The following is a 25,514-nucleotide window of genomic DNA, read 5'->3' as shown; positions in this document are numbered from 1 at the left end:
GGTAGGTAAGGTAGGAAGACAGTCTAGAGTCCTGAATCTCGCATTGTTTCTTTCCCTTTGACGGCCATGTGATTCCTCTCTTGTTCTGGACCATTCTCTTTGTTGCTTTGGGCTCAGGTTCTCTTCCCGCCTTCGTTTACCGCGTGCCTCACGACGGTTGCTTACACCAACCTTCCCCGGTTACTCCATCTTCCCCTCAACTCTCCAATTCCCGCTTTACCGAACCGACAACCCGAAATTGAGTCTTCACCTTCCTTCTTCTCGTCTAGAGCTTGTCTAGAACATTTCTTGGTCCAGGTCTATCTCTTCCCCCACCGCCAAAGTCCTACGGTCTACGGATACCTTAGGAGACCAAGAAGACCAAGGGGGATATTGCCACCAATTAACCACGACCCTTTCCTCCGCGTTGGCGCGCTTTCCCCCCAACTTTGCCTGCATCCCGTCCCTTTGCTGTCCCGTCCCCCCTGTTAGATGGTCATTCGTCCTCCTGCACTCTGAGCTGTCAAATCTCGCCTGCTGTGCCGACGGACAAATTCAGCACCACAGCTCTGTCTTTATCCCCCATCGGGGCTCTTGAGGCTTCAGGGTCCAGCTGAAAGGGAACAGGCGCAGGTTGCAGGAACAGGGGCATTCGGCTTCGAGGCAATCACTTCCGTTGGGCGACGGCTGCACATCCCGCCTCCCTCACGACACTCACTCAGGCAGATCTTTTATTGGTATTCTTCAAACTCAAGAAGGGACAGCCACTCAAGAACAAGCATTCAAAGGCTCGAGGGACCGCCAGACGCAGTCCGAACTCGTCCAGTTCCTTCTGCTTTATCCTCTTCTTCCGCCCCCAAACCAACCCGGCCCTTGATCTGCTTGCTGCCCGCCTATGCTTCCACGCTTCTTTGCACGAATACCCACACACACGCACACAGACACCCGGCAACCCCTTCTCCCCCGGCTGATCGCGTGTCACGAGAGCGACAGACATTGGAGACGGAGAGAATAAAAGGCGGATCAGGCATGGGAGTTACCGCTGGCGCCGCCCTACCGAAGCAATTGAATTGCTGAATTTCCCCATTATTACCCTGCTGCCCCCAGTCGCCCAAATCCACAGTTCCACACTTAGGTTGCGCACCTCTCACCTACGAATACGTACTCGGTAGTACCCAAGGCAGGCAGTCCAGCCCAACCTCTGCACCGAAGGCACCTTACGTTCCCTCCCGATACCTTACTATAATACTAAGGTACATCATCAGAGTCACAGACCGCACCTCAGCATCTTGTACCCGCAATACGGTGCGGTACCGATTACCTACTCTCACCTCACCGGCACATCCACCCAAGAACCCGCTCTGAAATCAGTCACTGGTTGGTACGGATACCTTGCCCACCCGCTAATAGACTGCCTCCGAAATTCACTTCTGTCCGGCTGACCATCAAGTACCTTGCCCTGTAGCGCTTGCCCCAAGGTTCCCTTTTTCGTCGCCCTGGTCACCTCTTGCTCCCCGTCCTCACTGCGTCTCCGTTAGGTCTGCCTCTCCGCAGCGGTGCACCTGAGGTACGAAGTACACACATCCATAGGAGACGACTCATCCCATTTTACAATAACCACCCCATCGCCGCCGCCCTTTCTCCCGCTCTCCGTCTTCTATCCTCTCCCTCGCGACTCAAAAAGCTCTCAACAAGGAAACAACTTTCATGCATCGGGCTGGTCATGCCGTGATCTGGATCGCGATTCCGACTCACCACCAACTCTCGTCTCTCCCTCGATACAGAGCTGGACGCTATTGAACCGGTACCTTGCATCCGAACCTTACAAGTAAACACACACACACATACACAACTACACTCCCATCCACGAATACAACACCCGCACCAGTGGAGCACTTGTTCCTGATTCACCCAAGGAACGGACGACTCTCCGCCACCAAACCAAATTACCAGACCACGATCACTGCGCGGATCTTTGCATCTCGACATTCTCCCCCAGGGCGGATTTTCGACGAATCGATTGCTAGGTAAATTCCAATTCGGCTTCGCTCTTTGGCATACCTCGCTGTGGAATTCACCATCCCCCAAGAATTTCCCACGGCCGAGGTATCCCCAAGACCAAGGCACAACGAGGCGCTCGCCCTGAGAGAGAGCAATTGCGCTAATAAGCCATCCAACAGCTTTTGCGTCATCCCTCCTGCACGCACGCTGCAACTGCGCTTCGCTCACTCCCTGCCGGCAAGCCCCCCCAAGACATCCATCCCACCACCGGTGTCGATGCTCCTTACCTGGGTCTCAACCCCCAGCTGCCTCCTTCTTTCTCAAGAGTCTTAATCATGTTCGCCTCCGACTCTTTCCTGCCATCGGCCTTTACCGACCACGATCCCAACATGCCGCCCTCTGCCGTCATCTCTCCGTTGTCACTCAATCGAATGGCGAGCTCCTGTTACTTCGATAATAGATCAACGACGACGACAACAAGTGCCACGGGCAACTCCATTTACTCTCCCCAATCATCCGGCGCTGTGCGCTATCCGCCGCAAACGCAAAGCCTTCTTTCACCCCATTTACACACCAACGGCGTCAACGGCACAAACGGCTTTAGAGAGACGATTTCGAACGACCAGATACCAAGGGTCGTCTCGCCGACTCATTTCGAGCATTTCAACAGCCACAACCCCTCCGCGTTTGCATCGACGGCCAGAGTCTCTCCCAACGGAATGCCCCATCCACGATCGGTTTCTGCCGATGCAGCCTCGGCTCCTGCGTCTGCACAAATTATTAGACGGCTCGCTCAGCAAAATGCGCGGATCCGAGAGGCCTGGGAAGCCGAGCGTAAATACATGGAAGCCAACCGCGAACGTGTAGAGGAAGTCTACAAGGAGGAGCGGATGATTATGGAAGACGAACGTCTTGCATGGGAAGCCGAGAAGAACGACTTGACGGAACAGATTCGCCGCCTCAAAGAACAAGTTGCAGCGATCGACAATGACAAGATTCGGCTGCAAAGTGCGCTGCAAAGAGCCGAGCTAGAGAAGGCGGGCAAAGTCGCCGGCGTCACTGTTGCAATTCCAGGAACAGGAACGCGAGGTGGGGCCGACGGCTCCACTGAACTTTCTTTCCCAGGATTCTCCTCGCAATCCAATGACGCGCGGTTCGGCCTCTCGAACGGCACTGCACAGCGGAGGCCAATCAATGGCTCTTCCTCAGCCTCCGTCTCGCCAGCCCAGATCCGATCTCACTTTATTAGTCCTGGCAGTTCCCGGATTTCTCCCTCCAGGCAACCAGAGTCCTCGCCATTCATCCCGCTCAACCCCAACATGCAGCCCACTACCGCCGATCCCGTCGACTTCCTCGGCTCTCCAAAGGACGAGGAGCCCGTCCCCATTGTCGACATTCAAATCATCAACCCTCAGCTGGAGGGCGTCCCCCTCAAGGCACCCGCTATTCAGAAGAGCACATTCATCGACTCTGGCATGACCCCTCCGGAAAACTCAAAGAACTCCTCCAGAGCTGTTTCCCCGCCCGGAGAGTCTGGCAAGTCAAGGCGAAGCCCTACTCAGGAACACACACTCGAGGTGCTCGCTGCTCCCGAGCCTGCCAGACTCGTAATGCACGCCGGCCATACGCCCAGCCACTCCCTCTCCGTCCTGGGAACAGCTCCTGGCACAGAAGTTGCGACAGTTGCTGATGGTAGTGGAGGCTCTACACCGACCTTGGCACCAACTGACATGAGCTCGAACCCGGCAACGCTGTATGATGTCAGGGCCAGAGCAGACTCATCTGATCTTCAGCATGACGCTTACGGCGGTACCGAAGAACCCCTCCCCACGTTGGAGGCGGCAGACGACGTTGCTCTGAAGGGCCCCTTGATGGTTCGCAACATTCCTGCTCATGACGAAATCTTCTTCAAGCGTTTGTCCGAAAAGCTTGAAGATGTGAGCAGCGGCGCCGATGCTGTGCCGACTTGCATGAAGGCGCCAACTCCGGAACTCGTCGAAGAGCCTTTGGAGGCGAAAGAGAACCTTTACGTAGCGAAGGCAGATACGGATGCCGCCAGCGACAAGGGTTCGACCAGCGACAGAGCTTCTTCCTCCGATAGAGACGACGTCTCCGAGTCGCAAAGCAAGCTCGAGGAAATCGACATTCCCCTCAAGCTCAAGCAGAGCACCAACTTTGGAGCTCCCTTGGGCGCCATGTTCTAAACGTCGCAGAACCAATTTTCGACGACTCTTCTTCGCAGGAGCCAGCTCTCCTCATCACTACAGCCGAAACCCGCGCATAGACTTTTCATAATCTCCGATCCCATTCTGCACATACGATCCGCCTCTCTGTACAAAGTTATGGACTTTCTACACTCACTTGGCTTTGGCTTTTCACAATAGACCAGCCCCTTGACCTCTTTTCCTATGTATATCCCCACACGGTGGGCGGCTTGTTTTTCAATTCCCCGGCGATAGACAGGATGACTGGAAGGGTTCCCTCAGTGCTCCACGGAGCAGCATCACTCGATTTTTCTCATGGAACGGATTTCACGGTGTTTACACAAAAATGCACAATACCCCCCGGAGGATTGGAATTCCTTCTCACGAATTGGCTTGGTTTTTTTTTTTTTTCTCAATGGATACGGTGCCGATGGAGGCGCATACACCTAGGTACGGGGGAGAAGCGGCAGCAGGAACAAATCGACGCGATAGACGTCGTATATGAGAGGCACTTCGGAGTTTATTCCTAAGCCGATCCATCAGCAGATGACAATGCAACAACTACATAGACGGCCGGTGCGTGATGTCTGGAGGTTGGTTGCAAGAAGCGATGTATAGGCATAGCCGAACAAGAAATAACATTGCTATCACGGTCACTGACCGTTATTTGTCAACGCACGTGTTGTTCCCATTCTTATGCCTGTGATTGCAAGCTGGTGTGACCAAATCGCCACAAGGAGTGGGTTTGTGTGAGAAGTTGACTGATTCAATCTTGAGTGTCCAAACAATGGTATTAAATTTGATGTTGATATAGCTTATGATATGCATTCTCCTTCCTCTTGTCCCTTTCTCCTTTCCCCTTTCCCCGTTCCCTATATCGCAGGCGGCAGGCCAGCAACCCCCATTCGGAGACAAGCATTATTCATGAACCTGCTAGTGAACCTCGTCTGATAGTCTTCTACATCGACAACCCAGTGTCCTCTCTCTCTCTCCCTGAGTTCCCCTCTAGCCCTTTCCCTATTCGTGGACGAATACTGCCTTGAATTTGACAAAGTTATTCTTTTGATATCATTTGCATGGCCTCAAGGTCTCGTAAGGAATTAGGTTATTAGTGGCTGGTGTTAGGCAGCCAGAGAAGGGAGGGCGGGGAACGTTGTCCGAGGTAAATCATCACCATGCTTTGTCGATTTCCCTCTCTCTTTGTTTTTTTTTTACTTTCTTTTCTTTTGTTCCCCCTTCAAATCCTCGCAATCAAATCATCCAAAAGCTCGCCCGTCTCGCCGGGACTCGCGATCCAGGCCGTGGTACCCACGCTCCGGGCCTTGAAGTCGTTGCTGCCGGCGCTGAGGAACTGGTCGCCAATGTGCAGCGTCTTCTCGCCGGCGATGGGGGTCTCCGGGTGTCCCGCCTTGGCGGCGAACCAGCGCTGGCAGACGGTCACGCCCCACGACTTGTCGCCGATGTCGACGAAGACGTCGCGGCCGCCGTTGAAGGCGCAGAAGGGGACGCGGCGGCGGGTGGTGGTGGCGGCAGCCGAACCGTCCCTTCCATCAGTGGCAGAGGCGGAGGATGTGATTGTGCTGTGGCCGGCTGCTTGGGCGGGGGATCCTAGCGCGGAGAGCTCGAGGATTTTCTGGACGACGAGGACGGTTTCCTCGAGGGACTCGCGCGGGATGCGGACGGCCGGGTCGGTGGCGACGATGCCGACGGCGCGGTCTTTGCGGAGGAGGGTGGCGGGGAGGTTGAGTGTGCGGATGCACTCGAGCAGGGCGCCCTCCGCGACGTCGAGGAGCGCGGAAATGTCGGCGTCGGACCAGGATGCCATTTCGGGCGTGAGCCACTGTTCCTGCGGGACGGGGGCTAGCAGGTGCGGGGAGGACGGGTCGTATTCGAAGAGATAGTTTGCTTCGCCGCCCATGATGACGATGGAGGCCTTTTGGGTCGGGGTTAGGTCAGGGGAGGCGGCGATGGCGTCGAGGAGGCCGTGGAGACGGTCGTAGTAGCGGTCTGCTGTCGTGTAGCCTGCTGCTGTGACGATGCCGATTTTGATGTCGCGGCGGAGGAGGGAGAGGAGGCGGGGAATAAGGGGAGGTTGGGAGGAGGAGTCGCCGTCGTCGTAGAGGGTTACGTCTCCGTCAAAGGTTGCGAGTTGGAGGAGGCGGCAGGGGAGGTGGTGGTGGAGGATGGGTTTGGACTAGGGCTGGGACTGGTGACGGCGAGGATCTGGGCGGCGTTGAGGATGAGGCGGACGTCGTTGAAGGAAGGGGAGACGTAGCGGCGGGAGGAGATGAGGCGTTTTGCGTCCATGAGGGTGAAGGCTGCTTCGAGGGGGAGGCGGGTGAAGAAGGGCCCTGCTGACGGGACGAGCATTTTTAGTTTTGAGGGGAGGTCTTCGTCTTGACGGGTTACTGTGGGGGTGTTAGTTTTGGTAGCTTGATTCATAGGGAAGGGAAGCGAATGAGCTGAATTCAGTGAGATGAGACTGGAAGTAGCTTACTGTGGTCGTCAATCATGTGCTCAACGTCGCGAAAGATTTCGGCGTAGCGGCGGTGGGATTCCTCCGCCATGCGGGCTATGCTCGTCGCTCTCGTGTCGAAGACGCCGGTGGGCTGAGAGTAGAGGACGAAGGGGACTGCCAGGAGACCTTTGATCCATTCTGGAAGTGAGGGTTAGCTAGTTGCCGGTTAAGAGAGAGCTTGGTCGGGAGGCTTTGGACATTGCGGTGGTTGTGAGGTGGCCAATGACGATAAGCTGGGAAAACAACGGGACAGCGACTTCGCTGCCGACCAGATTCTTGATCATCGCCACTCTTCCAGGCTTCACTGGAGTAAGAGATCTGTTGTTGCCGAAGCTGTAATATGAGTCTCCTGACACTTGTCATGAGACTCGATGAGCTTGGCGGATGCTGTCATACCTATGAACTGATCTCGTCTGTGGGTCTTGAGAGCATCTGCACGAGCGTTAGTTGGTGAGGTTATCTCAATGTAAAGATTGCAGTATGTTTTGCTTACACTCTACCCTGTATCTTGTCGTCATGATGGGCTACCTTCGGATTCGAGGTTGAGGTTGAGTGACGGCGAGGTTGAAGATGGCGGGGCGAGGAGGGGTAACGGCTATTTGAAGGGGTAGCTGGTTGGTATCACTGTCTTTTAGTCTGGTATCAAATCTGTGAGATTATGAGACTCCCAAAGAAGAAGTGAAGCTTTACAAGTTGTGTATATGGAAGAAGGTTGAAGCAGTATCGAGAAGCAGAGAGAGAGAGAGGTTGTAAGAAGGAATGCAGTCAGAGTCTCCGTGGTGAGTAACGAAGTGATGTTGAATTCCACCGCCCCATGGAGCTCGTGGGATCCACTTTTCCCCAACTGAGGAGTTCTAAGGTGCAGGGCCCCGGTGGTCGGGTGGTCCAGATTCGGGGGAGAGCTGCACCTGTCGCAGGCGGAATGCACCAGTGCCAGGGGTGCGCTGCAACGCTAACATCTACCGGAGGCCGCCGCTACCCGGCTGGCTCAGTTGTAAATGTTCAGGGTTCACTGGGAGAGATTGGGGAAACGCAACTGCTTGGACCCCGCTTTGGGGGTGTATTCGTACCTCACGGTTCGTGTCTGTGACTCCTGCGGTTGTGGTTTACCTAATAGTTGGATTTCGAGTATCACGGAACATGGATTCTGAGCGAGAGTCGGAAAGACTGTGAGATTGATAGCGTGCTTCGCCGGCTTCATTTCCGTCGCTCTGGCTTTCTCCAATGGGGGATCCACACAATGAGTAGTTGAGTCACTGATAGATAGACTCGCGAGGCCTTGTGCGTATGCCGTACGGATCTAGCACTGCGTAAATTGCGTTGCTCCAACCTCGGTATCTACGTAAATATCACCAAGGTCACTGATAACTTATCAGAGTATACCTATTCTCACTACTGTCGTCACAATTGCTCAGCTCTTGTACAGAGGCAAACACTTGTACTTCAGATTACCCATTATCGCTGTTGTGTCTGCCAGGACAGTACTCAAGGTCATTCGGTGACATGGATGGCATAAAGTTGAGATGGTATAAACAGTAAACCGTGATCATCCCTTAGAAAGCGCTCAAGAACAAACAGCAAAGTCAAAATTGGGCGCCGAACAATTGAAGGAATAAGGCATCGCGTTCAATCATCACCTCAGAAAAGGCCAACATAGACTTCCCACTACAGGCAATCACCATTGTTGATTGGATCCATGAATAAAAGCAAGCACAGTTCCGAGTCAACATGTATCCCTCGTCTCTCCGTCTTCGCGGCACCACGTGGATGACTTTGCACAGCATTCATGGTAGAGCATCTAAAACCAAGCATCGTCTGGAATACTTGGCTCACGTTGCGCATTTCACGACCAACAAAAGTAACAAACTAAGAATGCCTCCCCAAAGGAAAACTGCGACTGGAAGGGAGGCGCGAGACGAAATGTTGAAGCGGCGGGGATGCTACTTTCTTAGTCGCACAAATCTCCATCTTTTGTCATCAGCTGAGCAGGATCGATAGCTCAGTGGTAGAGCGAGAGATTGCAGTTCTACGCAGTTATCTCTAGGCCCCGCGTTCGAATCGCGGTCGGTCCTGTCCTTTTGCCCATATCACGAACTTTAGTCCCTTTTTTGTCTTGGGCATCCATCCATAGGTATGAATTTTTGATATCTAGTATGCTCAGCGAGCCAGAAATCCAAGCTGGCGGGTGTGGTTTCTAGCTTTTGACGAGCATGAAGCAGTAAAGTTCATACAGCCCAAGGCTGGTTTGGCAAGCATCGTCACATTCAGACACACTTACGTCGGTATAAGCTATCCACCTAGCAAAACCTTCGTCATTTACAGAACGGCAGCGATATCTTTTCGCAGCGAATGCTGTCATGTTCACACAAGCATTACACCAGAAAATCACCAAACTCGGTCTGAGTCATGTTCCTGAAGCCTACATGTGAGCCTGAAATAAAAAATAATAATTATAAACCTCACGGATGAAGCCCTCATTCACCCTCGCGATAGGTCTAAGACGATATCGGAATAGAGACTCAAATCACTCTAATCCCGAGCGGAAAGCTTTGAGTGATGCTGAGTCAATTCAATGATGTGTCGTTCTACGCCCTAACAACCCGAAAGTATCTTCAAGGTTTACCGGGATACGGAAGACGCAAGACGATTGAATCCGAGGCTTCTTTTGCAGACCAAGCCAATCGCAAGCAACCACTTGTGAAGTTATCTGGCTTGAATGGAACTGAAGAAGAAGAGGCGAACGTTGTCAATAAGAGACCGGGCCAATCTTCTCGGCCCCGGAGCTCGTAGAACGGCCGCCCGAAGCACGTTCCGCAACGGAGTAGTCCGCTCCTGCATGGAGCTGGCGGAGTTCGGGCACCGCAATTTCGGTCGAAGTCTGGGTAAAGAAGACACGACGGTAGCGAATTTGAAAGTCGAGAGAGCTTGAATCAATGCAACACGTTATGGTTACATGGAGCTAAGGACCTTGTGTATCTTGCGACGAATGGGAGGGGTTCGCTTGGTAATTGGGACGGAATCGGGGGTGCGGGCGAGTGAAAGCCGACGAACAGCTTCGAGGAGACGTGGAGAGAGAGGGTGTGTAGTGATATCATATTTGAATGGAAGCGCAAAGAGTGAAGGGTTCATTTTTTCATTTTATAAAGAGGCTGCTTGGTCGATCTCCGGACATTGCTGGACATCAACTACTGACACCCAAACCACTCTTCAGATCAAGGAAACGATATGTTGCAATCCTTCAGCCTCGACGAGGCTCGGTGGTCTTTGATGCTGGTTCTGCCAGTCGCGGCGTTCTGTTCTGTAAGTTAGACCTTCTTGTTCAGTCACAACCCATGGGCATATTTAGACGGACCCGAACTTACCCCTCACCCAGCTCATCGCATACCTCATAGGATATGCCGTCTACCAGCTCTATCTCAACCCCTTGCGCAGATTCCCCGGCCCAAAAGTATGGTCAATCTCCTCCATTCCCTACGTCCGCGAATTCATCGCCGGTACCTGTCACCTCGAAATCCTCAGACTTCATCAAAAGTACGGCCCCATCGTGCGGGTAGGCCCCAACCACCTCTCCATCAACCACCCAGACGGCATGGCAGAGCTCCGGGGCCACCGCAAGAGCTATACCGGCGAGAACGGCAAAGACCCCGTCAACGCCCTGCCGAACCGCGACAACATTCTCGGCTCCGAGCGCGGGGACCATAGCCGCTTTCGCAGGGCGCTGGCGCACGGGTTCTCGGCGCAGTCTATGCTTGCGCAGCAGCCTATTATCAAGGGGTACGTCGATACCCTCTTTGAGAAGTTGCGGGAGGAGGTATCGCGGGATGGTGACGAGGAGGCGGTGAATGTCGAAAAGTGGTTCAACTTTACCACGTTCGACGTTATTGGCGACTTGGCGTTTGGGGAGCCTTTTGGATGTCTTGAGGATAGCACGTATCACCCTTGGGTCGACCTCATCTTTAAGAGTATCAAGAACATGGCCATGTTGACGAGTTTTCGGCGTCTGCCGTGGCTGAAGCCGCTCCTCATGTTGACGCTTCCTAAGGAGCTAATGGGTAAGTATGCTCAGAACCGGAAGCTATCAAGGGAGAAGTTGCGGAAGAGATTGGAGCTTGGGAAGAGCCGGCCTGATTTTGTGGATGCAATGATCAGGAAGTCAGAATCAGCAGGACAAGTGAGTGCCGCCAATTCACTCAGAATGTTTCGAAAGAGACCAAAAATCAGCTAGGTGCTGCAGGCTGGTTACTGACATCCAAAACCCAGATCATGTCGTTCGAAGAGATGACCTCCAACGCCATGGTCCTTATCATCGCCGGGTCGGAAACGACAGCCACGCTGCTGACTGCGGCAACGTACTTCCTCGCAACCAACCCACACGTGTTAGTCAAGCTCAACGACGAGGTCAGATCGGCGTTCACGACGGAAGACGAGATCGACATGCTCAGCGTGCAAAGCCTGCCGTATCTCCTGGCCGTCTTGGACGAGAGCTTGCGAATGTTCCCGCCCGTGCCTGGTCCCAGCCCGCGAGCCATCGGCGAAGGGGGCGATACGATTCTGGGCGAGTTTATTCCGCAAGATGTAAGCTCCTTCCCGCGGTGTCTTGTTCATGGTGTTATGGGAGGTTGTGTGTGCGCTGACTTTGGGAATCGCGTGTTCTAGACTGTGGTGGATGTCTGGCACTGGTCTGTCTACCATAACCCCGACCACTTTGCTTTGCCGGAGGAATTCGTCCCCGAGCGATTCTTGGGTGACCCGCGATTTGCGAATGATGCGAAGCAGGCTCTGCAACCGTTTTCCATCGGTCCTCGCAATTGCATTGGGAAGAAGTAAGTAGCTCTCAAGACGTGCTTCATGGCGCACACGATGGAGTCGAAACCGTTGGAGATCCCCGCTGACAGATGATTATCTAGTCTTGCCTATGCCGAGATGAGGTTGATTCTCGCAAGACTGATCTGGAACTTCGATATCCGCCCAGCTGCGGAGACGGCGAACTGGTACGCCGAGACAAAAGTCTACATTCTATGGGAGAAGGGCGGCCTGGATGTTCAGCTGACCCCTCGGGTCTTGAAAGCTGAATGAGAGGTGTCCGATATCGCGGTCATGCGTCTTGAAAGAGAGAGAGGGATGGGAGGCCTATGTGCAAGTATAGCGTTGATCAATCTGTGCATCCATGGAGTTGGCAAGTCCGGTCGAAGGAATCACAAGGGATAGAGCACCTTCAACGAGTCGCATCTCAAACATCGCCGACCATCCTGAGGATCGAGAATGATTGTCCTTTCGGGACAACTAGTTGAATCAGATCCTCAAAACAGAGCCTATCTCTCATCATACACTCAACATCTATAGTGACAGAAGTAATCAGCAGCTCAAGGCAGCACTTTGGTCACGTAAGGTACCTTGGCCGGTTGTTGTTGGAGGTTTCTGTGACTTCTGGTAGCTCCGGAATTGATCCGGACTCATCTCCGCTCCGGCAGGCAGCTCCCCCATCTGTGCTCTTCCATTGGTCTGTTCCCAAAGCTCCACCCTTGCATAGGTACCTGGCGGGAAATGGTGGCCTCAGTCTCCACCTACTCCCCATGGAAACACCTATATAATCCCGACCTCCTCCTCTCCTTTGCTTGTTTTCTCTTCTTCTTTTCTTCATACTTACCTTCATGGGCGGTCTGGGGATCAAGAAATCCGGACCGCAGAGAGGGATGCCTGCATTGCACATCGCGGAGTAGACCTCTCTCGATTGTCCTTCGGGGCCATCGCTGTGGCAATTTTTGATTCTCACCCTTTTCATTTTCATTATGTCCGTCTGCTGCGTGCGATGGTATGAAGAAGATGTGCAGCCTACCTAGGTCAGGCCCAGGGTGAAAAGCACCTTGATGGCCAGGTGACAAGGCTGCTGTCCCATATAGGCCCCTCCAACTCAGTTTCTGTCACCAGCACAGCAGGGGCCCTCTAAGTCGGGGGTCAGGTCAAACTGTGGCGTGGGTGGTGGAATGGTTAATGGTCAACAATTATTCACGCCAATCAGCCTACTCGACGACAGGCTTAGCGACCGAGTTCGATTCCCAGCATGAGCACCAAGAGATGTAGCCCCCAAATCGGTACCGGGGGGGTGAACTCTTTTGCCATCTGGATTGTTTCTTTTTCTTTTTGGTGATGTTCTAAAGTGCCTTGGTGATGTTTTTGGTGTTTTTGATATCGTGATCCTTCGTTTCAGATGCTTAGTCATCGGTTTTGGAGACCGAGACGCCACCCAACATCTCTTGATTAGAATGGGATGGATTGTCGCGCGTCGTGCCAGTGATTTCCAGACCCGCCAGTTGATTTTGTAGAATGGCCTAACTGCATTAGAACTGTCTTTTCTGGCCCTTAGGATCGAACCACACATCACTGAGCTTGTGGACGAACTCCATCGAACAAAAGTGTGAGGCAGCAGTTTAAGGTGATCCATCAGACAGCTCGACCTCTCTTCATGACTTGTTCAACCTGACTCCTTGATGGCTTGCATCATATCGAACCTTGATTGTCGGCATCCATGTATTTGATGATCCATCCTATGGTTGAAGAGAAGTGAGACTGCTTGACGGATATCTGGCAGATTGGCAGTTTGGCAGCAAGCCCATGGCCTTGACTACGCCATCCAACCCAAAGGACTCCGTGGGACCAATAGATTCTGAATGTCTCGGAAGGACCGATGAAGCAATTACGTTCGGTCTGCAGATGCCTTTCTGCCCCTTTGCGTAAGCAGTGGAATAAATTTTGTGCCCGTAGTATGCCTTTGGGTAATCGATCATTGCATGAGGTGTACACTGCCATACGAACATGGAGTCTCTCTCCTGACAATATATTGGCTCTACCAGTATCACGTGAATCTGCCCTCAAGCTTATTCACATCAAGGGAAAGGGATTTGCCAGTCTTTGTGACTATCCCATGCTCTTCGACAAGTGACCTTTGACAGGAAAATTGCCAAAAGGACATCAAGTGCCCAGAAACTCTTCGTATATCACGTGCTCAAGGGCCGTCAAGGTTTGTGGCAATATCCTCAGCTTGAGCAGATCTTGAGCTGGGCTGACCAAATACATCTTGGCACCACTTAGATCATATGTCTTTACATTTATCTAAAGGGACGTTCAAAAGAAAGTAAGCAAGGACAATAAACTCATCACGCTCTTTACCTATCTCGCGTTCTTATCGTCTTCGTTCACGAATACGTCCGAGCCAAACATATAGCAAGAACGCTGGACATGGTCTCTCTGTCCGAGATTGCTAGCCTGGGCTGGTTTGCCTATACCCGGCAGTAAGGTCTAAATCCACTGCCTCCGAGATAACCAAGGAAAGACCAGAACTTCCGTTCGCTCTGTTATTTCCTTTTAGGAGTGCTTCTTATATGCCTTCGTTGATCCTTACTCTAGCATTTTATCTTCTAGGAGTTTGTCAGAAGGTCGGGGACTTGGGATAGATGGTGACACTCTGTCGCGTGACAAGAACGTCTCCAAAGGAGATACTTCCGACTTGCAGGATTCAAATCTCTTTCCTGTAGTCATCTCTTCTTTTTCATATATGGGTGAATCCCGCGTATAGTTAGGGGGTATGAGTTTATTACCCCCCTTGCCCCCCTGACGAGCCCCGGGAGGAGTCGGGCCATCATCACTGATGGTGCACAGGAACGTGAGGGAAGATAAGGCTCATCTATCCAATCAATTCCCAGGCTCCGAGTACCGGCTGAGGGATACAAAATGCTTCGAGCCTGTGACACCCTCCGGTCAGATCAGAGCAAGACACCTACCAACTCGGATAACACATGGGATCTCTACCACTATAAGAGCCTTGCTGCTGGATAGCACCCCCTTCAGGTTCTCCAACTATGTACCTGCTATGTATAGCATGGAAAACGATGAAGGCGGCGCCCACGTCAATTCATATCAGAGCACAAAAAAAACAACAACAAAAAAAAGACGGGCTTGCTCACGAGCCTACATAGACCAATCACATAAAACCTTACAAAACGCACAATGATAAGCCTAAAACAGATCAAGCCATTGTATTTGTCCGAAATGATGATCGAGAGGAAGTTGAAAGACTCTAAATTCCTTCCTTGTTCGTCTCTCTTCCGCACATTGATCCTCTTGACTATCCCCTTATCCTTGTAATAAAAAAGACCTAAAGCCCAACCCAGCGACGTCATCTTTTCCAGATCCCGCTTCCCTAACGTATTCGTCACCCCGAACGGCGGTACGATGAATGAGGATAGACGACCGTGGTGTTTGCAGAGGTCTATTTTCCCCTTTACCTTAGCCCTAAGAATGGAGGTGTCAGTTAGCTCCGCTCCCTCGATCAATTTCGCTCGGCCCGCTTCCCCTGTGCTCACTATTTTGATGTGATGTGTAGTCAGCTTCTCGCGTTCGTTTGAATGTGACCTCCTTTTCTACTTCGCTCACTTGCTTAACTGGTGCTGGACCCATTGCCCACCGCCATCACATCCCTTATGCGCTATGCGTTTGAGACTCTTTGTTCTAAGAGCCCCTCTTTGAGTTCAAGAAGGGAGCGGGCTCTCTCTCAGGTCCGTAACATCTGGTCTTTACTGCGAACGTATTACCTTTAGAGTGTACAGGTCATAGTATTTATAAGACAGCATTACATTCTAACATTCGTTATCCTATATATCCAAGGGGACGAATACGAGCGTGGTACACGACGATACAGAACGAGCACGTTACTATCAAAATGAAAACCCTAGTTATAGTAACTGAAAGGATCTGCCTCCTATCAACCTACGCCTCCCCAAAACGGCAGCCCGTCGCCTGCGCAGAAACACCCTCTGCGGCTCTCGGCCGAGGTTGAAATTGCCCACGTATGCCCTGATTGAGCAAGAATCCCACTCCAGTGCAGCCGTCCTTTTGTATTCACGCCCTGAACGATGCCAGTTGCGCATTCCTTGCTAGACATACCATCAATGTGACACAAGCCAGCCATGCCCTCAAGTCATAATCAAGAACGAGGCGGTCTTGTAGTGCCATCACAATGATTGGGACATTTGTACACGCCACATCACGGCCTCCCAAGACGTATACCATCGTTCACGCAAAGGCACGAGGTAAATGACATATGAACGAATTGATTGCTCATGTTTCCCGCTCATCCCCTTCATCCAGGTTGCTACATAATCCTACGGTGACCTTCCCTTTGATGCTTCCCAGGCCGACCCGGCAGTCATCCGACAAAAGGACCACATGAGAAAGGAGGGAGAGAGCTGCAAACAGAAAAAGAGAAATCAAAAGAGGACGCTGAACGCGACGCTGTGCTGTGATGTGCTACAGAACCCTGGTATCCCTGAAATTGAAAAGAAAAAGGATGGAGTTCTGAACCCCCAAACGCCACCCTTACGCTTTGCCGAAAGCCGTTGAATCCAGACCAATAGTCTTCTTTTTGAATATCCCTGTCTTGCAACCGATCTTGAAAGACGTGTTGTCGGCGGACAATTCCTCGCCTGAATACATGGGCGATTGTATGTACGTTTCGGCCTAGTCTGACCTAGATCAGAAAGGAGACCTGCGAATTTTTGAGGACTTGAAACAGGGACGCTAAAATGAGTGCAAGCCAGGCCGCAATCATTCGTCGTCAAAGATCTCGTAGGTGTTTTGCAGAATTGTATCAACAACTTTGATCTGCCATCCGGCGTCGGCAATGCTAGTTGCCGGATCGGTGCCCATGACCGTGGGGCCAAAGATGACGGAGAGGTTGTGGGAGTTCATCCGGTTGACATGGGAGTTCTCCATGACGCGGTGGAGGTGGAGGGTCAGCGAGCGCAGAGTGGCGTAGTTGGGATCGGGGAGGCTGTTGATGATGGCGTGGAGGGAGTCTCGGCGAACAATGTCATCTTCTTGTTCTAGGAAAGGTCAGTGATACTCAGAAGCAATCAAGAAAGGACAACTTACTGGCTGCCTCAATCAACTCGCTGTGATGCTCTGTAGTGAGCAGGGGGTTGGGGAGATCACGCAAGAATTGCTTCAACAGGCCAGTAACACTATTGACGTCATGGTAAAAGTTCTCGGGATTTCTGAAATCCAACGCTGGGTTGCTCGAGTCGGTGTCGAACATGGTCTTGAGCTTGTTGATATGCGTCAACGAGCCAGACTGTCGGTAGATACCCTCGACGCCAAGTCCGTAGAGGTCCACTGCCTGGATACACTGATAGACGACCATGGGCACAGGCAAGCCGTCTCGCTCATACAAGCGAGGTAGGCTTAGCCCGAATGTGGGCCTCGCGGCATTGGGCGATGGTCCGGAGGGACCACCGAGAGGAGGGGACTGTCTGTTCTGTTGCGGGTATCCTCCTGCACCTGGCGGTGGTCCTTGAGGAGGGTACTGTTGTGCTGGAGGAGCCTGGTGCTGCTGAGGAGGCTGGTACTGGCTTTGCGGCGGCGGCGCTCGTTGCTGCGGTTGCTGTTGCGGCGGCGGAGGCGACTGCGATGTCTGGAACGGCAATGCTCCCAGCTGTGGCGGTCCTTGAGAGGACATGCCACCGCTATTGTATGTTGGCGCTACAACACCAGAGTTGCGGTTCGACTGGAACTGTTGCTGTTGGCTGGGCTGGTTCAGCATGTTGTTTGTACTGAAGCTACGGCCGTGCTGCTGCGCTTGAGCAGGAGGATGTTGCTGCTGAGACGATGGCCTTGGCTGTTGGGCAGCCGGCATATTGGGCGGCGCAAAGCTTTGGGGAGAGTCAGATGGCGGCTGGAGATTGCCGGGTCTAGCAGGAGGTGGCATATCTCGTTGCTGTTGCTGATTTGGTCCTCCTGGCGGCCCAGAGAATGATCCGGATGGCGCCGCCTGCGGTACGTTTGATACCGAAGCATTGGGCTGGTGGCCCATTGCTTGCTGGCGGGCGGTTGCCAAGATCGGGTTCTTCTCGTATTTGACCTCGCCGTTGTTGTTTGCCACCTTCGAGTGGTGAGATGTCAGGTAATCGTGGAGGTCCTTTTCGTTGTTAATGGCCAGAACGGCCTCGCGAAGGCTGCGCGGTCCTCCGCCAGAACCTTGGCCCTTGATGGGGCTGATACTAAGGCCGTTACTCAAGAGCAGCTTCTCGTTGAAGGAGGCTGTGACTGCGTTAACTCAGGTTTTCTTAGAGGCGATGTGTTGACCTACCAAACTTCTGCATTTGCAGCGCCAGACCAGAGTCGGTCTCCTTAACCAAATCCTGCAGAGCAGAGATGGCCTCCGGTCTCGTCCTCGCAATCAATTCGGCCTTCTCACTCTGCAGGGTCTGTACTTTGGCCTGGTAGTCCTGATCGGCGCCTTGGGCTTTGCGCAAAAGATCCTCCTCGTGTTGGGGGCCAGACTTGGACTTCAAGCTAAACATCTTGCCGCTGTTCCTGCTGGTGTCGCCAGTGCGCGCGCGGTCGTACTCCTCTGCCAGACTGTCGTATTTGGCCTTGGACTTGCGCATTGCAGCCTCCAATTCTGCCACCCTGTGTTCTGCCGCCAAGCCGTTGGCCTTCCATCCTTTTCTGCTGCGCTCCGCCACGGCGGCCAGCTCGAGCAGGTCGTCGTGCATCTGTTGTAGTGAGAGGGCGAATTGTGTTCCGTTTTCGGCCATGCGCTCGTGGATGTACATCATTTCGCTGTAGGCCTGCGCAAAAGAGCCTTGCCTGTGATCGGGCTGGTGCATTGTTTCCTGGCTTATACGGGACAACTTCTTGAGTGAGGAGGCGTGGCTTTCTTCGATGTGTGATCGCTTCTTGAGAAAGAGTGCAAATTCCTGGAGTCTCCGTCAGCAGCTGTCATCCTCGCCGGGAATGGGTGTCGGGATTCGGTCTCACCTTTGCGGAAGCAATACTCGCCTTGAGCTGGTTCAGCATGGTTGCGACACCAATCTGGGCCACTGTCAGTATTCGGGTGGTCCGGAGAGAGAGCAGACGGCCTCCTTACGTCTGATGATAGCACTTCCTGGACCTGGCGCGAGACCTCAGAAGTAGGCGCCGAGCCCGTGTCGTTACCGGCGGGAGGGCCGCCGTTTGCCGTTGCGGCTCCTCCATTCTGTGAGGAAGCTGCGGTTTCTGTGTTTCCTAGCGACATGCTGCTTGCTCTGTCGCGCTGATCGTTGTGGGAGGGTAAATTATCGTCGGATGGGGAGCGGAGGTCGGCCATTTTGAGAGGTCGGGGGGGAGTTGAGCAATGCGGCGCAAGTCTAGTCAGGTAATACGAGATGGAGGCTCGGGCTCAGGTGGCGGCAGGCTGCTTGCGAAGACGGGACGAGGCAAGGAAGAAGCCAGGACAGGCGTGGTTTCGAGGCGTGGAGGAGTGAGGTGAGTGAGGGCGCGAGCTTTGCGGGTTTGCGGCTTTGCCGTGGTGAGAGGTAAGGTAGATTCCCGGTGCGACGGTGGTGGTGACCGTGAGCGAAGAGAGTTGGGGGATGTGTTTAGGTGGAGAGGCAGGGGGTGAAACGGAGGTAATTCATGCGAGAGGCTCGATGATGGGTTCGTGGGAGGATGGGTCGTCCAATGTGACCGGTCGGACGGGGAAGTGATGGGTATCGTGCGGATGAAATGTGGCCTTGGATACACGGATGAGCGCGGGACGGCGATGGAGGAGGTGGTTGTGGTGGTGGTAGTAGTGGTGGTGTGCTGCACAATGGAAGATGGGCGTCGCTTGTGCGTGGGTACCTGGGCAGCTGCTGATGGACCGGGGGAGCACACGGAGAACGGATTAACGTGGGACGAGTGAGGGACCACGACCTGGAGCAAATCGACGGAGACGGGCGAGAGTGGTACGTCAGGGTCCTATCTACCTTTGGTAAGGTAGGTGGCTGAAGGTAGGGTAGCGGACGTTTAACGGTGTTGACGCGTGGAATTCGAACTTGAAGAGACTTGATCTGGAATAATGCTTGAATCGACAATGGAATGGATGTCTCGGGCTATTTTTTTTTCTCTTTAACTCTCGAATTTTTTGGGACGAGACTACGAAGGTACAGTGCCGTGGTCTTAGCGTACACACAGTTACTTAGGCATGTACATCAGGCATGGAAGCCGGGCCGCAGGTGCAGAACTGAGGGAAGGAAGGAACCTGAGGTGATGGGCACACGGGGTCCTTGGGTCGCGGCGGAAGGAAGCTGCGCGGTGGAGTAAAGCGACGGGATAGAAAGAGCGAGAGAGAGGCAGAGAAACGTCTTAAATCGGCAAGCGACAGCTGGAAGAAACGTCCTCGTCGCACGGCCTTGCTTTCGTTTACCTTACATTATTCGTTTGTACCTTATTGCTACAACCTGCGTTTACGTACTTGTTTTGATACCCGACAAGGAAGATGCAAACGAAGCATGAGACCGAAGCAGTTCGTCCTCGACGCCGGCAGTGTTTGCGATACTTTACGGTTCAGAGGCACAAGACCATTTACATGACGAGTGCCACTGCAATGCGCCCCAGAAATGGACGTAAGTCGGTACGTGATGGACAACCACACCTCAGCTGCGGACAGTGAGTATGTTCCTCTACAATCTACGGATATCTTGAGGACGATTCAGTTGGATGCTATGAATAGCGACACTGATGTCTACTGTAGCGCAATCAGATCGAGACCCCGGTGACAGTCGACTACCTTAATCTCCTCCCCTCCATCACCATCAAATGGTTTCTTTCGCTGAGGCGTCCCTTTCTCCACTATCGGGGCTAAAACGAATAAACTGGAGCCCCCAGCCTCCCACCCCTCTTCAACTCCATTCGCAAATCACACAGACCTCGCACCACCCGCCACCGCCGCCCCAATCGACAAAACGGGCACGTAGTCTCTTTCGAGCTTAGCTTCCCTCAGTTGAGAGCTGAGCACTGCCCTGCCGTGCCTACCCACCCGTGCTCAGCGTTGAAGAATGACGAAGGTCACCATCCAACGTAGCATGTCTCTCGATTTGTTCTGGTATCGAGGCACGAGGTAGCAGTTCACGGCAACCTGAAGCACCAAACCAGCAGATCATCTCAGACCCACGGAACGCAACATCAGCCCAGTGACACATCGCTAAAGGGTACCAAATAGCCATCGCGCAGGTTTAATTCAACTCGGATACGAAATGGAAACACCATTACACTTTATACGGATACGTTGAGCTTTGTAGATGCCTCAAGTGGCCCGCCGATCCAGGGCGGGCCCTGCTTCGTGGTGCTCGTATCTTCATCTGGTCACTTCCAGCTCGACCATCACTATTAACCAGCGACAGTCGTAGGAAAGTCTATCGAATAGTCGTACTGAAGCTTTCGAGCTAGCCAAGGGTTTGATTCCTTCAACGTTCGACAATGGAATGTTCTGAGTTCCCAATCTCTTCAACTGTCGAGGCGTCGATAGGTTCCGCTTACAATTCAACGATGTTTTATTGTTAGAACTCAAGCTACACAGCTTCCTCCATTATTCACACTCACACATGTAGCCTTTCGCATAATCACATCCATCTACCGACTAAAGATTTGCCAGCAATTGAAAATCAACCCCTTGGACGTCCCATGTCTCGGCCTGTCCCCATCCTCTTGTCATCCCAAAACCGTCCCCTCGACGTCGATCTCGTACAAAGTGTATCACGCCTGCCGTCCCCTGTCCCAGACACTACGGCACGATGTCGACTTGGCATCCCGAGTCCGACAACTGCGACAGAAGATCTTCAAACCCGCCCACTTCTGGATATCCTCTTCAAGTCCCATTCATCCCAAACCCCTAGTTTGGTTTTGCTTGGCCATGTACCCCCTTTCATTGTAACACTCACCTCGGCCATCGACATTCCATTCTTCGCCTAATTCAATCCCCTCCCCGCGACCGTGTTCGTCTAGTCTAGACTTATATTTAAAGTGACGGATCAGAAACACAAAAAGCCCCTGGTACCGGAGGTGTGGGCTCGAATTGTCACCTCAAACGCTTGCCGAGCCGACTTTAACTCTACGCAGGCGATCCCTACCTTCTAGACTTTGGCGGGGAACATCTGACTGACTTCAGACCGCCAAGCTTCATTGATTTTGGTGATATCAGGATGTGATATATCACCACCATCACCTCCAGTCACTGATCCAGTGCCAGCAATTGCATAAGGGACATTCCATGATGCATGAGCGCTATTCTGCAGTCTTCCATGGACGAAGTGGGGGAGGGGATGCCATCCAATGCATCGACCACTCTTCCCTTTACAAGGCAAGGGGACTATCAAGTGAACAGAACTCTCATGAATGCTGCGGGAGGGATCTCAACCACCAATCTCGCCCGCACAAGACCGTTCTCAAACCCCACCGACTTCGTCCAAGGACCTTGTCGTGGTCCACTGTAGATGTCAGAACGGGCATGACAGACGTCCGCGTTTCAAGCTCTTTGCCGCGATAGTAGTCTTTCAACAAGCAACGTGCCGGACATGCCGGACTTGGGGCAGACCCGGCTTTAAGTGTTGAGTGCCGGGGGCTAGTTGCTCGGTGTCAAATGCCTTTTATGCCTTCCTCTTGACCAGAGACCACGACCGTGATGTGCCGGTGTACCCATTCCCAGGTGATGCTAACGAGCAACCACATCCCCCATTCCCTGTCAACCCGTCCCGAGAAATGTGACACTGGACACAGGGGACGGGGCGTGACGTCTGAACAAGTACCGGCTGTCGCCGTAGATTCCGATTTGTCTTTTTGACCCGCGTCTTAACACGCCTATTCTATGATATGGGACCAGCAAGCTCCTAGCATGCCTTTTCTATGCCCCTTCATCAGATGCTCTTCCCCCCCGCCATCGTGACCTCGGTGGGTAAGGTCTGCCGAGATCAAGGCCTACCGAGACCGAATCCTATCAAATCCGTCTCTCTGCGTCCTTTGCTTCCAACAAGAAACCCACACTTCTCCCCAAATGCTTCACCATGCTTTTGCTTCAACTCTTCTTGCCGAGGAACATATTCGGTTTCCAACAATATGTGCATGACTGCCAATCCCGCAACCAGCATCACACCCTCTCTCTGCCGCCTCCCGTCCCAGACTAGTAAAAAATCAAATCCAAAGGCTTCTGCTCATCCCCGTACCGCTCCTTGAACTCCTTCCTCGACAACCACCGCGCCAGCGGGAGCATCGTGTCCTTCATGTCCATGATGCCGCGCTTCTTCTGGTCAATGTGCGAGGCGTCGACCACGAGGCGCTGGAGTTTATCTAGGTTTAGCGCTCCTGTTTTTGTGTATGATTAGTTTTCTGTGTTTTACTGTGCTCTGGTGTTGTGGCTATTTGGGAGAGGGATCATAACCGCAGTGATTTATAAGTGTAAGAGAGAAAGAAGTAGTTTGCGATACTCACCATTGTCTACCAACTCCATGAGTCTGGCAGGCGTTCCGACCGCGATGCCCGTTCGTGTCTTTTGGAGGAACTGGACTTGCTCATCTACCTTCATATGCTTTGCAAACTACGAGCATACCCACGTTAGCCTTCTTTCCATCTTTGCCCCCCCGCTGAATACCGGTATGAACAAAGACGCTCTCTCTCATTCCTTCTACCCCCTCAATCCTCAAATCACAAAAGAGTGAGGGGATCCAAATTGAACGGAAAATCCAGAGCTGAAAAAGACGAGGGAAGAGAAGAGAAGAGAAGAGGAGAGATAAAAACTCACCAGCTTGGAAACAGTACTCTCCTTCCCCTGAAACTTCCTCACGGCCCTCACGACGTCCGCCGCCCTCAAGCCCGCGGCAGCGACGATGATGGTGTGCGGCGCGCCCTTGACCTTGGGCGCCGTGAAGAGCCTGTCGGGCCGCTCTGCAAAGTTCTCGAGGAAGGCGGGTAGCTTGTCCAGGGCGCGGGGTTGCGTCCAGGATGTGGTGTCCTTGATGACGTTTGCTGTTTTTGTATCAGTATGAATCTTTCATTATTTTTCTCTCTCTCTCTCTCTCTTTCCTCCAAAGTCTCTTCTTCTCTTTATGTGAATAGCATAATATGTATGAGAAAAAGAGGTATTGGGAAAGTGAAAACGACGAGGTGGCTAAAAACTCACCAGACATGGACAGATCCGAAAGCTCAACCGGACTCAGATCCGTACCGAAGCGAGAAATCTTTTGCGCCGTGTAGTCTGCGAGGAGCTGGTTGTCCATGACGGCAAAGGACTCGTTGATGCCCAGCTCGGCGTTGAGGAGCGTCTCGTCGACCTGGTAGGCGGACTTCTTCTTCTGCTTCTTTGCCTTTTGGCCGCCCTCGCCGCCGTCTTGGCTGGGCGCCGCTCTCTTTTTCGTGTTGGACATTGTTGTGTGTTTGTGTGGGGTTTCTTTCTGAAAAAGTCTTGATGTAGTATAGGGGTTTTAATAGAGTGAGTTCCGGTGAGGTGGACGTCTTTTCAGGTAAAGACTTTTTTTGGTGGTTTACAAGTTTCGGTGAATATTTGGGGTGTAGTTGATATGAGAACTTGGCCGTGTATGAAAAATTTCATGGAAGCATTGAGAGGAAGAAAAATTTGGTATCGCACTGTGCTCGAGAGAGGCAAGCCCCTTGGGTGACACCTAGGGAAAGATCCGTTAGGTGCTTGGGCCCGCACTGGAGCACTCACAGTGCGCATGCTTCGTCTGCTGGAGTGCACCTAAAGGCGTGCAGTTGCCGACAGACTGACTGAGTGACCGACATCAAGAGAAAACAAAAACATTGCCTTGCCTGGGAGTACACTACCTGATGTACGCAAACCAAGCTTGTAGAGAGGACATATATGTCATTTTGCCTGTCCAGTTCACTACGTAACTGGGGAATAACGGCCGAGTGGTCGTTGAGAAGAAGGGGGGCCTAAGTAACTACTCCTAAGGTTCCTAAGCTGTCACGAATCAATTCCACGTCGACCTGCGCCAGATACCCTAGAAGAGAGGGCAGCGTACAGTCCTTCTTTCTATAAGGTAAGGTACTCTGTAATGTTCACGAGGCAACCCATTCGATGCTTTGGTAGATGCTCTTACGACCTCTGGCAGATGACGGTACAATACTGCCGGTTAACTTGTCAATCGGTGTTCGATTTGCTCGGGAAACAGCCAACACACTCATTTCCGTCGCAAAGGAAGAAAGGCAGATGATGATAACCATACCTTTCACAACATGCGTGGTTTTTGCATGCACGAACTCGCGATCCATAACCATCTGTCAAACAAGGGAAGATATATCTCATTTATTTTTAAAGATTCATGGCTCTCATTTGAAAACCCAAGTCATCCAGATGACGTTAATACCAATAGCAGCTTGGAAGTACGATTGATATGAGGTAACCTCTGGGCTTACATGAACATCACGAAGCTGGCAGCCTACCTTCAAGAGACACGATACTTGGCTTTCCAAAGTGTCGGCAAGTCAAATCAGATTGCGACTGCATAGAAACAACGCAAGCGGAGCCAGAAGAAAACGAATCGCCCTCCTCGCCGATATCTAAACCTGCGTCCCGTACTTCTCCTCTTCCTCTCCGAGATCCCGCGCTCCGAGAAGTTCGTACCCCACAAGCCGGCCGCATCTATGCCGGTATGCGAGTGAGCGCGTAGGTTGTTTGGCGCCAGAACTTGCCAAGCACGGCCAGCCAGCCCCATAAAATTTTCCTAATCGCTGCCCGCCGCTCCTTATCCTTCCTTATCGCTCGCGCGCGCCCCCACACCGAAACTTTTTTTGGTCCCCCGAGTAGTCAGTCTCTGGGCAACAATTTTCAAAGGGGAAATATTTTGTTCAAGTCCTCCTTCTTGACCGCATTGTTTTACTCCACAGTCCGGTGACCGCTACGGGGCTTCAGTTTGTTTTTCTCTTCAACACCTACGATCTCGAACCCGAGTCCCATCTCCCATTGAAATCTCCCCCTCTCGAGTCCAAGACCACCACAGCAGCAA

General features: G+C 52.6%; 5 protein-coding genes and 1 non-coding gene across 6 annotated transcripts; 3 read left to right on the top strand and 3 right to left on the bottom strand.

The window, feature by feature from the left end:
- Nucleotides 1-2,315: 2,315 nt before the first annotated feature.
- On the top strand, nucleotides 2,316-4,184 carry N0V96_005632 (uncharacterized protein; the record flags this gene model as incomplete). The annotated part of the gene is made up of 1 exon (XM_065757453.1): nucleotides 2,316-4,184. The coding sequence occupies one exon, from the start codon at nucleotides 2,316-2,318 to the stop codon at nucleotides 4,182-4,184; it is 1,869 nt and encodes a 622-aa protein (XP_065613796.1).
- A 1,237-nt stretch (nucleotides 4,185-5,421) lies between these two features.
- Nucleotides 5,422-6,751, bottom strand: ISN1 (IMP 5'-nucleotidase; the record flags this gene model as incomplete). The annotated part of the gene is made up of 3 exons (XM_065757452.1): nucleotides 5,422-6,314; nucleotides 6,380-6,592; nucleotides 6,682-6,751. The coding sequence occupies 3 exons, from the start codon at nucleotides 6,749-6,751 to the stop codon at nucleotides 5,422-5,424; spliced, it is 1,176 nt and encodes a 391-aa protein (XP_065613795.1).
- Nucleotides 6,752-8,690: 1,939 nt separating this feature from the next.
- Nucleotides 8,691-8,774, top strand: N0V96_005630. Its single transcript has one exon. It is a non-coding gene; the product is annotated as a tRNA-Cys (tRNA).
- Nucleotides 8,775-9,927: 1,153 nt separating this feature from the next.
- N0V96_005629 (uncharacterized protein) lies at nucleotides 9,928-11,529 on the top strand (the record flags this gene model as incomplete). Its single annotated transcript, XM_053195554.2, has 4 exons — nucleotides 9,928-10,002; nucleotides 10,049-10,873; nucleotides 10,963-11,277; nucleotides 11,359-11,529. The coding sequence occupies 4 exons, from the start codon at nucleotides 9,928-9,930 to the stop codon at nucleotides 11,527-11,529; spliced, it is 1,386 nt and encodes a 461-aa protein (XP_053046893.2).
- Nucleotides 11,530-16,302: 4,773 nt separating this feature from the next.
- Nucleotides 16,303-18,844, bottom strand: RGD1 (Rho GTPase-activating protein; the record flags this gene model as incomplete). The annotated part of the gene is made up of 5 exons (XM_053195555.1): nucleotides 16,303-16,580; nucleotides 16,630-17,793; nucleotides 17,843-18,455; nucleotides 18,517-18,570; nucleotides 18,626-18,844. The coding sequence occupies 5 exons, from the start codon at nucleotides 18,842-18,844 to the stop codon at nucleotides 16,303-16,305; spliced, it is 2,328 nt and encodes a 775-aa protein (XP_053046894.1).
- A 3,828-nt stretch (nucleotides 18,845-22,672) lies between these two features.
- Nucleotides 22,673-23,912, bottom strand: cms1 (the record flags this gene model as incomplete). Its single annotated transcript, XM_053195556.1, has 4 exons — nucleotides 22,673-22,854; nucleotides 22,981-23,086; nucleotides 23,291-23,514; nucleotides 23,669-23,912. The coding sequence occupies 4 exons, from the start codon at nucleotides 23,910-23,912 to the stop codon at nucleotides 22,673-22,675; spliced, it is 756 nt and encodes a 251-aa protein (XP_053046895.1).
- Between the last annotated feature and the right edge of the window lie 1,602 nt (nucleotides 23,913-25,514).

The sequence above is a fragment of the Colletotrichum fioriniae genome, assembly GCF_027942845.1.
Source record: "Colletotrichum fioriniae strain IMI 355084 chromosome Unknown scaffold_6, whole genome shotgun sequence".
Lineage (NCBI taxonomy): Eukaryota > Fungi > Ascomycota > Sordariomycetes > Glomerellales > Glomerellaceae > Colletotrichum > Colletotrichum fioriniae.
This window is presented reverse-complemented; position numbering and strand designations above follow the sequence as displayed.